Source organism: Bactrocera dorsalis, chromosome 1, assembly GCF_023373825.1.
Source record: "Bactrocera dorsalis isolate Fly_Bdor chromosome 1, ASM2337382v1, whole genome shotgun sequence".
Taxonomy (NCBI): domain Eukaryota; kingdom Metazoa; phylum Arthropoda; class Insecta; order Diptera; family Tephritidae; genus Bactrocera; species Bactrocera dorsalis.
In genome coordinates, this window is record NC_064303.1 from 33,318,836 (window position 1) to 33,332,044 (window position 13,209).

Here is a 13,209-nt window from a genome sequence, read left to right on the forward strand (position 1 = left end):
ATTTCTATGGATCAGAATCTGCGACCGTTCCAAGAAGAGATCAAAACGGCATTGTAATTGACGTTAATTGAGTGGAGTGGAAATCTCGGTGGGCATTAACAATTTTTCGTTAAGGGGTCAGTAGGGTAATCTTTTTTCAAAAAAAAAATATTTTTGGCATTTTTTGTTCCCTTATACCCTTAAAATAAATGTAAAAACCCACTTGACCATTGGAAGGTTTCGAAAAAGGCCCAAAAATAATAATACCGCTCGACATTCGGAGCGCTCGGAGTACACACCTCAAAGTTTAAACGCGTTTTTCTCAAAACACACTTTTTTAAACTGGCGGACATGATTCCGGTCGAACTACTCAACCGATTTGCTTAATTTCTTTTTAAATTTAGGGCTACTAGTTCATAATTTTTTTTATAATTTATTGACAATGTTATGACAAAATTTATGTAAAACACATGCGGAAAATTAAGAAAAAAAAACAAAAACCTTAATTACTTTTTTATTTATCAACATTTTTTCATGATTCTAGTAGGGACCATAACCATTCATGTATTTTTAAGAATAAATTGGGTTTTTGTGTTTTATATGATCCAAACATGAGAAATCGTGTCCGCCAGTGAAAAAACACATCTCATTCACCCAGCCATTGCTCCGACAGATGTCATCAAAAAATTCCGAAAAAATTTGTTTATACACTCCACGATATACCTCATGATATGTGAAAAAAGTTCTATTGTACAATTAAAATTTCTATGAAAAAAAAAAATTCAAATACAGGACAGATTACCCTACTGACCCCTCACCATACGAGAACGATTTGAGTTGAACTAAATCCAAGAAAAAGAGTTTATTTATATTGTAATGAAAAAAAACTATTTTTCAAAATAACATGGAATGCACTATTACCTACCGCTTCAATACATTAATAATTCCTCTTATCATATAAAAATAAAATGTCGGCTTTGTTTGAAGGTCCAGATCTCCGAAAATATCTTGAATTCTAATTTTAGTTTCAAATGCATAAAACGTAAACATTTTATAGAGAACATACGAATTTTAAATAGCCTTCCTATCTCCGTCCACAAGGTATTTTCCCGGCTTTGATTCCTGCAAGTTGCTAAAGTATAAAATGTTCTGTGGTATCCGGACTAAGCCCTTATTAATTGTTTCAATTTCGATTTTTTGTAAATTTTTTTAAGATGTTGGTTATTCCTAGAAAATCTGGAAAAATATTTCGTGAAGGCGGCATTGTGTTAATTGAAAGATAAAAAAACAAAAACGCTTCAATCAAAGACTGATTATCTTATCTGAAAACTATATTTCTCCGATCCGATTTATTTCGATAAACTTTCCAAGGATTAATGTTGGTCACCGCAAGGAGTTTCGGCTGATCCTGGATCAACTCAAGCAGCCATTAATTTAATATTTTTTCAAATTTCTATTAAACCAAGTGGAAACCTTATTTAACATAAATCTGCCTCGTTTTACTTTCATAGAATGCAATAATTTATTGGTTTTTTTTTTTTTTCAAATGTCCTTTTTTATGCCTCTAAATACTCCTAACCACTAGAGGTTTCTTGAGCTTAAAAACCCATCAATGGTCACCCGATATAAATAAGTGAAAATAATTTCATCCCGTCATACTCATCTCGTTATCTTCTCTAAGTACAAGAAAATAATTCAGAATATTTTTCATAGCAGAACCGATGACATCAGCTTCAAGTAAAGAATTATTATTTTACCGAAAATATTTCTACAGCTATAAACTTTTAATATACAAAACTTCCGCCAACAAAACAGTTGCAAGTACCCTTGCACATAATATACACCGTTACAAATATTTATGAATATGTAAAAAATTTATTTTTGATACAAAAATCAGCCAACAAGAACAAAAATATGTAAAGCAACAACAGCTATACAACAAACCCGCGCCCAACTGTCGTGTTGCCAGCAGCAACCGCCGCTTTGTCTATTGTTATTACCGCACACGCGCCCCTTCGCGTGCACCCTGTCCACACCGTCGTTCGGTGGAATAAACAAACTTTTGCTTTTCTGCCGCCTAACGCGCTGCCAGGCGCCGCGCCGCGTGCAACTAAGCGCACCAACACTTGCCGCGCCAGCAGACCGTGTGCAGTGCGCATTTCCTTTCAAACGCTTTTCGCAAAGAGAAACCCTTGCGTAAACCGAATTTCCGCTCAGTTGCAAATAAAAACGCGAAAATGTGTTTAAAATAAGAAAATTAAATTTAAATTGCTAAAACATTTCCTTTTGTGAATTTTATGTAAATATTTATAACGCTTGCTGTGTTAACTGCAGTTGGCAGCAATGCATTTTGTTCGCAATTTTTTTGACATTTGTGCTTATATGTGTATGTGTGTGAGGAAATGGTGAAAGTTTAAAATGCTTGACAACAACATGGTTTGTTATTGTTACGACGTGGTGTTGCCGCACAGTGTTGTGAAGTGAAGGTTCCACATAAACAAATAAATATTTTAACAATCCACTAAAAATTTCATGACACGCTGTTAACACTTTTAATGCGATTTTTTCTTTATTAATTTGGAAAAAACTTTTTCTACGACATTTTTTACAAACACCATTTTGATCGCAGAGTCTATGGACAAATGGTTCGGTGAGAAGCGTCTGTGGTTGTTTGGCAATCATCTACCACTACTGCCCCGGAGGTAAGTGAATCGAAATAATATAAGATATAATACTCTGAATAACATATATTAAGTTACCAAGAGTTTTTAATACTCTAACAAATATATATAATATTATATTCAAATGATCAGCGTGACGAGCTGAGGCGATTTAGTCATGTCCGTTTGTTTATGTCTCTGTCTGTATAGACGCAAACTATTCGAACTTAGTATTTGAGTTATCGACCTGAAATTTTGCAGACATAATTTTATCCACAAGAAGTTGCTAATTTGTCGGAGCCGGTATCGGAATATTATTACAAATAGCTGCCATACAAACTGAACGATCAAAATCAAATTTATCACGAAATTTAGTATGGATCATTGCCTAAAACATTGCTATGGTCTCCAAATATATATTTTAGATCGAACCAGTATAGCATACAGCAAACTGATGGATGAAAATCATGTTCTTGTTTGCAAAACTTTTTTTACTTGTCAGGACATCTTCACGAAATTGGATATACTTTCACCGCAGAACTACAAACCGCGAAAAGATTTGTCCAAAGTTTTATTTTGAACAACTGAACATTAAAATTCCTTTAAAATTCAGTCATATCGCGTTTGGTATTTACTGTTTTGTTATAGCGATGTCATAACGGTTCCCAAAAACATTGTTCAGAATTTAATATTTTACTAATAGCATTGGATTAGCCTTCATCGATTCCAACCTCGCTTTACTATACAGTACAAAACCTTTGTTTTAAATTATATTTAGAGTACATATGTATGTACATATGTATAACTCGTACATTTAACCCTTTCGGTGATTCTATGCCATATGGCATAGCCACTTTTTGAAGCCCATTTTAGGTCATAATGCGTGTGGGTACACTTTTTTTATTAATTTTGTATTTTTCTTTGAAGTGTTATCTATAAATAAATTAAAAAAAAAATTTGATTGATGGACCCTACACATTGTTATGTTTCGGAGAACAAGCGTTCCTCGTGAGATTCACAATTTGCAAAAAAGAACATGTTATACTTTTATATATTTTGTTAAATAAAATTGTTAATTTGTTAGATTTTTGTAATTAATTTAGTAGATGAACATTGCCTTAGTAATTTAGGAAAAAATTAGATCCGACAATAGAGCTGCCCGTTTTTTTATTTCATACTATGCCATATGGCATAGATTTTTCCCAAAGGAAATTTTTTACTTTGTTGTATAAGTTCATATTGACTAGACGTGTTGACAATGCCTAATAAACTAAACACCGAAGAAATTGAAAATGTTTTAATTAGTTTTGATAACTCAGATATATCTGATTTTGATGATGAGGAAGAAGAAGAAAATAGTGTTTTGGAGTCACTATTGCAAACTTTAAATGATAGAAATAACAACGCCTTCTTGATCGAAGAGTTAACTAATCCGGATGGGAATTCTGATCAATTTGAGAAAAATTTGGATGTAGGAGATGATTTGATGGATTTAGAAGATGCCTCGGATCCACCATTCAAAAAAATTATTTCATATAGATGGGCAAAGGCAATCTCAGGATTTTCAGAAAGTTATCCAAAGCAAGATGTAAAAACTCCTGTTTCATATTTTCTAAAGTACTTTCCATACGATTTTATTGGCACTATTGTTCAGGCAACAAATCAAACCTCACTTATGAAGATTGGAACCGCTGTTAATGTTGAAAAAGAAGAGATCCTGACATTAACGGGATTGGAAATCATTATTGGAACAATCGGATATCCTCGATTACAAATGTACTAGGCTGGTACTACTGAAATACCAGCCTTTCGTAAACACATGACAAAAAAACGGTTTCATATAATACGTACTTGTATAAAGTTTTACATAGAGGGTAACTCAACCGACAAACTTTTTAAAGTTCGTCCACTTATAAATAAATTCCTGAAAAAATCTTATGATATTCCAAAAGATGAAAACTGCTGCTGTGATGAAATGATGATTCCATTCAAATCGAAAACTGGATTGAAGCAGTATATGCCTAAAAAACCTATTAAATGGGGAATAAAAATATTTTGCTATGTAGCTCAAATGGGATTGTTTATGATCTGGAAATACACCAGGGAAAAAACACAATTGTTGTCGTTTTGAAATGGCTAGATGGGGGCTGTGTTCAATTGGCTTCATCTATTTATGGTGACAAAGACACAAAAGAGGTCACCAGATTTTTTCTGAGCAAAAGAAAAAGATCGTTGTATCACAGCCTAACGTTATAGCTTTGTATAATAAATATATGGGAGGGTCGACAAGATGGACTTTTTGCTATCTTTATATCAAATTTCTATTCGGACAAAAAAGTGGACCCTTAGAGTTTTCGACCATTTTCTGGACTTAGCAGTATGCAACTCTTGCTTAGAATATCGCAATGATTGCGACAGTAATACTCGTAACATAAGAAAGAAAGATCAAATGGATTTATTAGCGTTCCGGAATGATGTAACTGATGGATTGCTGGCATTGGCGACAGTTCAAAGTGTCGCACGAAAAAGAGGAAGGACCATGCAATCGGAGGACTTAGACCTTTCTAGCACTCCATCAAGTTCGAAATCAAGACCTTCATATGAAGGGGCACCTTCAGGTTCGATTCGTTTCGATGGTATTCAACATTGGCCTGAGTATACACCTGTAAAACGTATATGTAAAGGTACCAGGATGCAAAGGATATTCCAGATACTTGTATGCAAAATGTAACGTTCATCTCTGCATTCCAAACGGGACCAGAAATTGCTTTAGATTATACCATGAAAAGTGAGGTAAGTTATAGATTTATTTCCATATTTGAATTTGTTTTACTATATTTCTTTTTTTTAGGGAACTATACAGATGCAGACATACTCTTGAACTAGAAATTTACAATGAATTCCTATTTTTTATAGTTTTAGTTACAATGAACTCTTATTTTTTATAGTTTTTTGCGTTTGCTTATGTTTAAGTTTAAAAAATAATAATTTTAATCCAATAAAAATAACAATTTTAAAACTGAATTAAAAACTTATATATTATATTTATTTTCCTTTAAATAGTTTCAATGCCATATGGCACAGTGTCCAAAACCCACTTTTTCAAACAAAATGTTAAAAAATTACTTTTTATTATTCAGAAAGTGGGCTAAAGTATATAAAAAAACAAAAAAATAAATTTTGAAAACCAAAAACAAAAAAGAAGCCCCGAAAGGGTTAATTTCATATTTAAAGCATTCACTCGATCCTCCAGAATGTACTCTCAAGTACAATTACAAAGTATACCAAAAATAATTAGGTGGAAATAGCATAACTTAACTGATTAATTCGTAGTTCTCAAAGAAGTGTCCGATTGACTATCGAAAACACTACACAATACAGACTTGCAATGCTGTTTACAGAAATCCAAGACTATAAAGGACTTAGAAATGAAACTTTAATATATAAATAATTTCATGAGAATGGTCAACAACTAGGCATTTTAGGACCCTTAAATAATAATTGTCAAGCATCAGGAATGAAGCGAACACTTCAGTCAGATTTTGCTGACATTTTTTATCCCTTAGGCGGTGGAATTGACAACAGTGTAACAGTATAGGTGCTTTTCTACAACTAAGCCTTCCTGCATTTTCTGGAGTTAGTTATAAAAACTCTGGTAAAGTTTTGGCTCTGCAAATTAATACTCGTTTTATAGGTGATATGACATACAAGGGGTTACTGATCGAATTGGGCTATATAGCTATCTGAAAACGGTCTTCCTTCCGAAATATTTACTTTACTTCCTGGTTTCGCTAGAAATACAGAGTCGTCTGCCAAAAGGGATGGGTGTGTTTTTGACACCACGTGACGAGGATGTTTGCTTACGGATCTCTATCACATTTTGTCTATTTGTTCAGTAAGATATGTTATTTCAACAACAACGCATGCAAATTGTCCAAGATTATTGCGCAAATTCACGTTCCCCGAAAATTGACAAATTCACGTTCATCGAAGAGCTATCTTCTCAGATGAAACCCATATCACCAGCTATTAAAGGCTTCATCAACTAACAAAATTGTCGCTAATAGTGTGTCTCAAATACTCGTGTAATTCAGGAAACACAATTGCAGCCCCAAAAATTTACCATTTGGTGCGGGCTTTATTTCTTTCTTCTTTCATAGAACCTATTTTAAACAAATTTTTGTGTTTTATTTCATTTTAAAATCACGCCGTTGTTGGTAGTCCCTATTGGAATGAATTTTATGTGTTCCTGAAAGGACACAGTAAGAGGATAGTATTGCATTAGACGGCGGTTAACTTCTTAAATTCTGATTTTTGAAAATGCTCAGCGGATGAAATCTCTGGAGATAACATCATCATCTTTCAAGAAAAACTCTTTGCGAAATTCCAACTTTATTTTATTAAGTATCCAATTAACCGTTAACACGATATAGCGAACAATGGAAAAGTAATTTCTATAGAGTGTTTTATTTATACAGATTTTCTATAATGGTAGTAAAAGAGCGAGAAGATTCTACTTTGCCCAATTTTTCCAAAGTTATTTATCCTTGGACTTGGTTTCAACTAGTATAAATAACAGAACTGTAATGAGTAAAACATTTTTGTTCATACTTCATGACTGATAATTTCGCCACTATTTTGCAGTCGTTAAAGTCCACATGCTCTTGCTGAGAAACCGAACGCTAGTAGCTCATTAAATCAAGCCAATGGCATTAAGCTCTACCAATTTAACTCACTAGTCTATAAAAAAATTTAACGAAATTCCTACATTTAACTTACATACTGCGGAGTTCTCAGCTTACGCTTACCATCTGACATGTAAAATTCACTTTCTGCCAATTCGCTGTTGACAGTTGATTACGGACTTTTGCTCTTTGCCAGAGTACGGAAGCTCTTTGTTGTGGTTTCAGCTGTTTGTGGCATTTTCTGGACAAACACAATATACCGTGAAACTCTGTGGCGAAATGAGATTTTTTCACAGACACAGAGTTGATATTTTTAGCCTTAAAACCATTGCTGTTGTTCGTCATGTTGTTAAAATTGTTAATAAAAAATAAATAACGTCTATATATGCATGTATGTACAAAGTTATGCATATGAAACAGTTAAAAGGAAAAATTGATAAGACAGTGTACAACTGACTACCGATATCCATTTCGAGGTTCCCCAATTTTTAAAGAAGAAATAGACTTCAAATTGTGTGCAGTATGTTTAGTATCCTTTGTAATAACGTTCTTTGGCATTTATTTTTTGAAGATTATCTCTTTCAAATGCTGGTCGCGGCTACGCCATCCATTAAGTCCAATTTTAGATGAATGTCAAATGTGAGTTTTTGCTCTAAGTCCTGAATGAAGCGGAATTGTCTGCATAGACTTAAGACTTTACATATCCGCACAGGAAAAAGTCTAACGGTGTGATATCACACGAACTTGGTAGCCAATCGACCGAACCAAAACTTGAAATTATCTGCTCACCGAATTGTTCTCTAAATAAATCCACTAATTAATGCGATGCGTGGAGTGTGACACCGTCTTGTTGAAACAAAATGTCGCCGATATCACAAACTGCAATTTCAAGCATCAAATAGTCGGTTATCATGACGATATCGGTCACCATTGACCATAACGTTCTGACCGGAATCATTTTTGAAGAAATATGGACTAATGATTCCTCCGGTCCACAAATCACACCAAACCATTTTTTTTTCTGGGTGGAATGGCAACTTTTGAAAACCTTCATGTTGCTTTTCGTTCCAAAAGTAAGTTTGCTTACTTACATACCAATTAAGCCGGAAATGGGACTAATTTCTGAACAAAATTTGGCTCGAAAATGTCGGTTCTTTTTAGAACTTTGCAAGAGCCCATAGATCGAATCGATGTAGCTTGCGAACGTTTTCTACGCTTTTAATTTAAGATCTCGACATAAAATGCGCCAACTCTCAATCTCTCCTCATAGTTTTTACCTCTTCTCTTTCAGTTTTGTCTTTTAAATTCTATTTTACGAGTATTTAAATATTAAGAATCCTTGTTGCATCCACCATTATGGACTTAAAACAGTCATGATCCGCTAATAACACCAACGTTGCATGAAATGTCACTGCCCTTTCAAACCGCGCTCGTATTTCAACGTTGAGTGCGAAAACCCATGGTTTCATTGGCTTGTTAAATTACAATTACTTTGTTTGTACTGGTTTAACTGTTGTTGTTGTAGTTCCCGCTTTTGTTTTTGTTGTAATTTTATTTGCTGGTCGCGGTTGTTGCAGTTAATTGGCGGTTGCTGGGTGGATTGCATTCTCGTTCTCCGAAAAACGAAAGCTCACGCGGTTGTACAGATTGTGGTTATTTAATATAACCACAAAAGCAATTTAACATTAAATGGTGTAAGAAGGCTTGTTGCTGTTGATTGTTTACAGATCTTATAGGTTTTCAGGGTTACATAGTATGTGTATAACTAACCAGCGAAGCAAAAGCAAAGATAACAAGTAAGGAAGGGCTAAGTTCGGGTGTCACCGAACATTTTATACTCTCGCATGATAAAGTGCTAATCGAGATTTCATTATCCGTCATTTACATATTTTTTTTTATTTTGCTGTAAAATTAATTAGATTAGTAGTTCCTGAGATATGGTTTTTGGTCCATAAGTGGGATTTAAAAAAATCCTGGGTGCAGCTTCCGTCTGCCATTTCTTCGTAAAATTTAGTGTTTCTGACGTTTTCTGTTAGTCGGTTAACGCACTTTTAGTGATTTTCAACATAACCTTTGTATGGGAGGTGGGCGTGGTTATTATCCGATTCCTTCCATTTTTAAAATGCATATGGAAATGCCTGAAGGAAACAACTCTATAGAGTTTGGTTGACATAACTATAGTAGTTTCCGAGATATGTACAAAAAACTTAGTAGGAGCGGAGCCACGCCCACTTTTCCAAAAAAAATTACGTCCAAATATGCCCCTCCCTAATGCGATCCTTCGTGCCAAATTTCACTTTAATATCTTCATTTATGGCTTAGTTATGACACTTTATAGGTTTCCGGTTTTCGCCATTTTTTGGACGTGGCAGTGGGCCGATTTTGCCCATCTTCGAACTTAACCTTCTTATGGAGCCAAGAAATACGTGTACCAAGATTCATCATGATATCTTAATTTTTACTCACGTTACAGCTTGCACGGATAGACGGACAGACGGACGGACGGACGGACAGACAGACATCCGGATTTCAACTCTACTCGACTCGTCACCCTGATCACTTTGGTATATATAACCCTATATCTGACTCGTTTAGTTTTAGGACTTACAAGCAACCGTTATGTGAACAAAACTATAATACTCTCCTTAGCAACTTTGTTGCGAGAGTATAAAAACTCGGCAGCCAGAGGACTGCTTTCATATATGTACGTGGAGTACAAGCAACTGAAACATTCTTTTTTTTTTTAATTAATAATCTATTAATGCGGAATTCGAACTCCATAAAATAAAAAAATCGCTCAAGCCCTTTGCAATAACTACTAACCAAAGAAAACTAGGGTTAATCTTCTGAGGATTTGGTGAAGATATCTTGCCAAATGAACAAGTTTTCCATAAAAGCACTTAACCCCGATAGTTCAGTTTGTATGTCAGCTATATGCTTTATTTGTCAAATTCTTTTTTAAGCCCTGGAGTGAGCGTTAATCTGATTCAGTAGTCAAAAAGGATAATATGGTCATTAAATATATAGCCCTCTATGTAACCCTCTGTGAAGCCATGAAGAGCTCCTGCATTCGAACAAGTTTGCTTAGGCGTTTAAGTTCTACTCCCGTTAGTTGGGACGTCTGAAGACATGCGCTCCCAAGTGTTTATGTCTTGACCTCACAAACGTGGGACAGTTGTTTCTACCTCATCCATTTTGGGTAAGTCTGGTAAGATACCCAACCTTACAGTATGGGCATCAATAGGCCTTGTTAAAAACCCAACAACTAAGGAGAGGCTAGCCTTACTGAGGACAAAGAGATCACTAGATCTCTTGCGATCAATCTTGAGCTAAACAGCTTTTGCAAGGGCGTATGTAACGATAATCGCCCAGCGTTGGCCAAGCTTCCGCGAAACTCAGTTATATAGTAGTAGAACACAAGAGGGAGGAACACCAACTCGCTGCAACTTTATTGGTAACGGTTCTAGGGTGCTTTTTCTTACTAGGTCATCAGCTTTGCAATTTCCTGCGATTCCGTTATGGCCCGGCACCCATATTAGTCTTATCACAAAGACACTCGATGCTATCGATAACAAGGTTAGGCACCCCTCGACCAATCCTGAACGTACTGTAAATAATTTCAAGATTATTACCGCCGCTCTGCTATCTGACGGAATGGTCACTTCTTTGAAGAAGGCTATACTACGGAACAGCAGATCTACCGCGTGCGTTGCCCCATTCCGTTTCAATCTTTCTATCTCACAGAAGACTGAGAATGAAACATTCGAGCTTTGATTCAACCAAGACCATCCAGAGCAGTATCGAAAGACTCAGACTATGACTAGGATATGTGTTTTGATCAACCCACAAAGCCTATCTTCAGATTTGAAAAATATAGATTATGCGTTTATGAATCAAATATTTTAACGGTCCTCAAGATGGAACTCAAATGTATTAGGTCCATATACTTGTTAAGCCAATGTGTCCTCCGAAAAGAATATTCCCGTTTTGGGAACTGTGAAAAGTCACAGCGAGTCTAAAAATGTCTATTACTCGTACAGTAGAGGCTCGCTAATCCGGATCAATTAAAACCGGCCCCTATCCGGAATATAAGGGAATCCGGATTACCAAAGACATATCAGAACAATGTATTAAGAACAAAATATTTATAGCTTTCTGTTTATTTATTATAACAAATAATACACATGTTCCAAAAAAAAATTTAAAACAATCCATTGAAAATAAACGTTAGAAATTTGTATGTAACGGGTGATTTTTTTGAGGTTAGGATTTTCATGCATTAGTATTTGACAGATCACGTGGGATTTCAGACATGGTGTCAAAGAGAAAGATGCTCAGTATGCTTTGACATTTCATCATGAATAGACTTACTAACGAGCAACGCTTGCAAATCATTGAATTTTATTACCAAAATCAGTGTTCGGTTCGAAATGTGTTTCGCGCGCGTGTTTTGTTCAGCGATGAGGCTCATTTCTGGTTGAATGGCTACGTAAATAAGCAAAATTGCCGCATTTGGGGTGAAGAGCAACCAGAAGCCGTTCAAGAACTGCCCATGCATCCCGAAAAATGCACTGTTTGGTGTGGTTTGTACGCTGGTGGAATCATTGGACCGTATTTTTTCAAAGATGCTGTTGGACGCAACGTTACGGTGAATGGCGATCGCTATCGTTCGATGCTAACAAACTTTTTGTTGCCAAAAATGGAAGAACTGAACTTGGTTGACATGTGGTTTCAACAAGATGGCGCTATATGCCACACAGCTCGCGATTCTATGGCCATTTTGAGGGAAAACTTCGGACAACAATTCATCTCAAGAAATGGACCCGTAAGTTGGCCACCAAGATCATGCGATTTAACGCCTTTAGACTATTTTTTGTGGGGCTACGTCAAGTCTAAAGTCTACAGAAATAAGCCAGCAACTATTCCAGCTTTGGAAGACAACATTTCTGAAGAAATTCGGGCTATTCCGGCCGAAATGCTCGAAAAAGTTGCCCAAAATTGGACTTTCCGAATGGACCACCTAAGACGCAGCCGCGGTCAACATTTAAATGAAATTATCTTCAAAAAGTAAATGTCATGAACCAATCTAACGTTTCAAATAAAGAACCGATGAGATTTTGCAAATTTTATGCGTTTTTTTTTTTTAAAAAGTTATCAAGCTCTTAAAAAATCACCCTATATTAATCGGTGTAATATAAATTCTAAATTTTATTGAAAAAATCGGTTAATTTTGTTTAGCGAACGTTTTTTTGTTTAGCCTCCATTGCTCGCTGTAGTAGCGTTCTTTAGCTTTTGGTTCAATGTTTTCGACTTCTTCAACGGAGGAATCGTCGTCACTATGGAGAGGTAAATGGTCGTTGTGACGTCCATTTTTCTTTGAGAACAGACAGAAAAATGGTATCATCTGGATCCTCGTCAGAATCGGAATTGTTTTCGGTATTAACTATATCGTTATTTCCTGAATAGCGAAAAATTTTTTGCCAACATTTTGCTATTGTATCAGACGACAGCATGTCCCAAGAATTCACAAGCAAAAAACAACATCCTTTATTGTGAGATTTTTAATGACTTGAGAAACATCATTTTCTTCCAAATACAAGATATGTACCAAGAGGCTTTTGCGATAATACAATTTGGTTAAACGTATTGCGTTTTGGTCCATTGGTTGGACAAGAGCTGTGCAGTTAGGTGGAAGAAATATGGTTATAATATTACCATCATCGCTTGTAAGCTGCGCAACCGATGCGTGACCAGAAGCATTATCAACTAGTAAAATAGCTTTTCCATCTAGGTTGTTTTCCGCTTGAAAATCCTTTACTTGTTTGACAAACTACTCGTGAAACCATTTTACGTAAATAGTTGAAGTCATCCAAGCATTTTGTGTC

At 35.4% G+C, this 13,209-nt stretch overlaps 1 protein-coding gene across 1 annotated transcript in view; it reads left to right on the forward strand.

Moving 5' to 3' along the window:
• Nucleotides 1–2,226: 2,226 nt before the first annotated feature.
• Nucleotides 2,227–13,209, forward strand: part of LOC105221830 (cyclin-dependent kinase-like 1) — a 55,488-nt gene continuing 44,505 nt past the window's right edge. Inside the window, exon 1 of the mRNA XM_049451484.1 lies at nt 2,227–2,681. Within this exon, the coding sequence (XP_049307441.1) occupies nt 2,614–2,681 (68 nt within the window). The 5' untranslated portion in view covers nt 2,227–2,613. The remainder of the gene's footprint in view (nt 2,682–13,209) is intronic.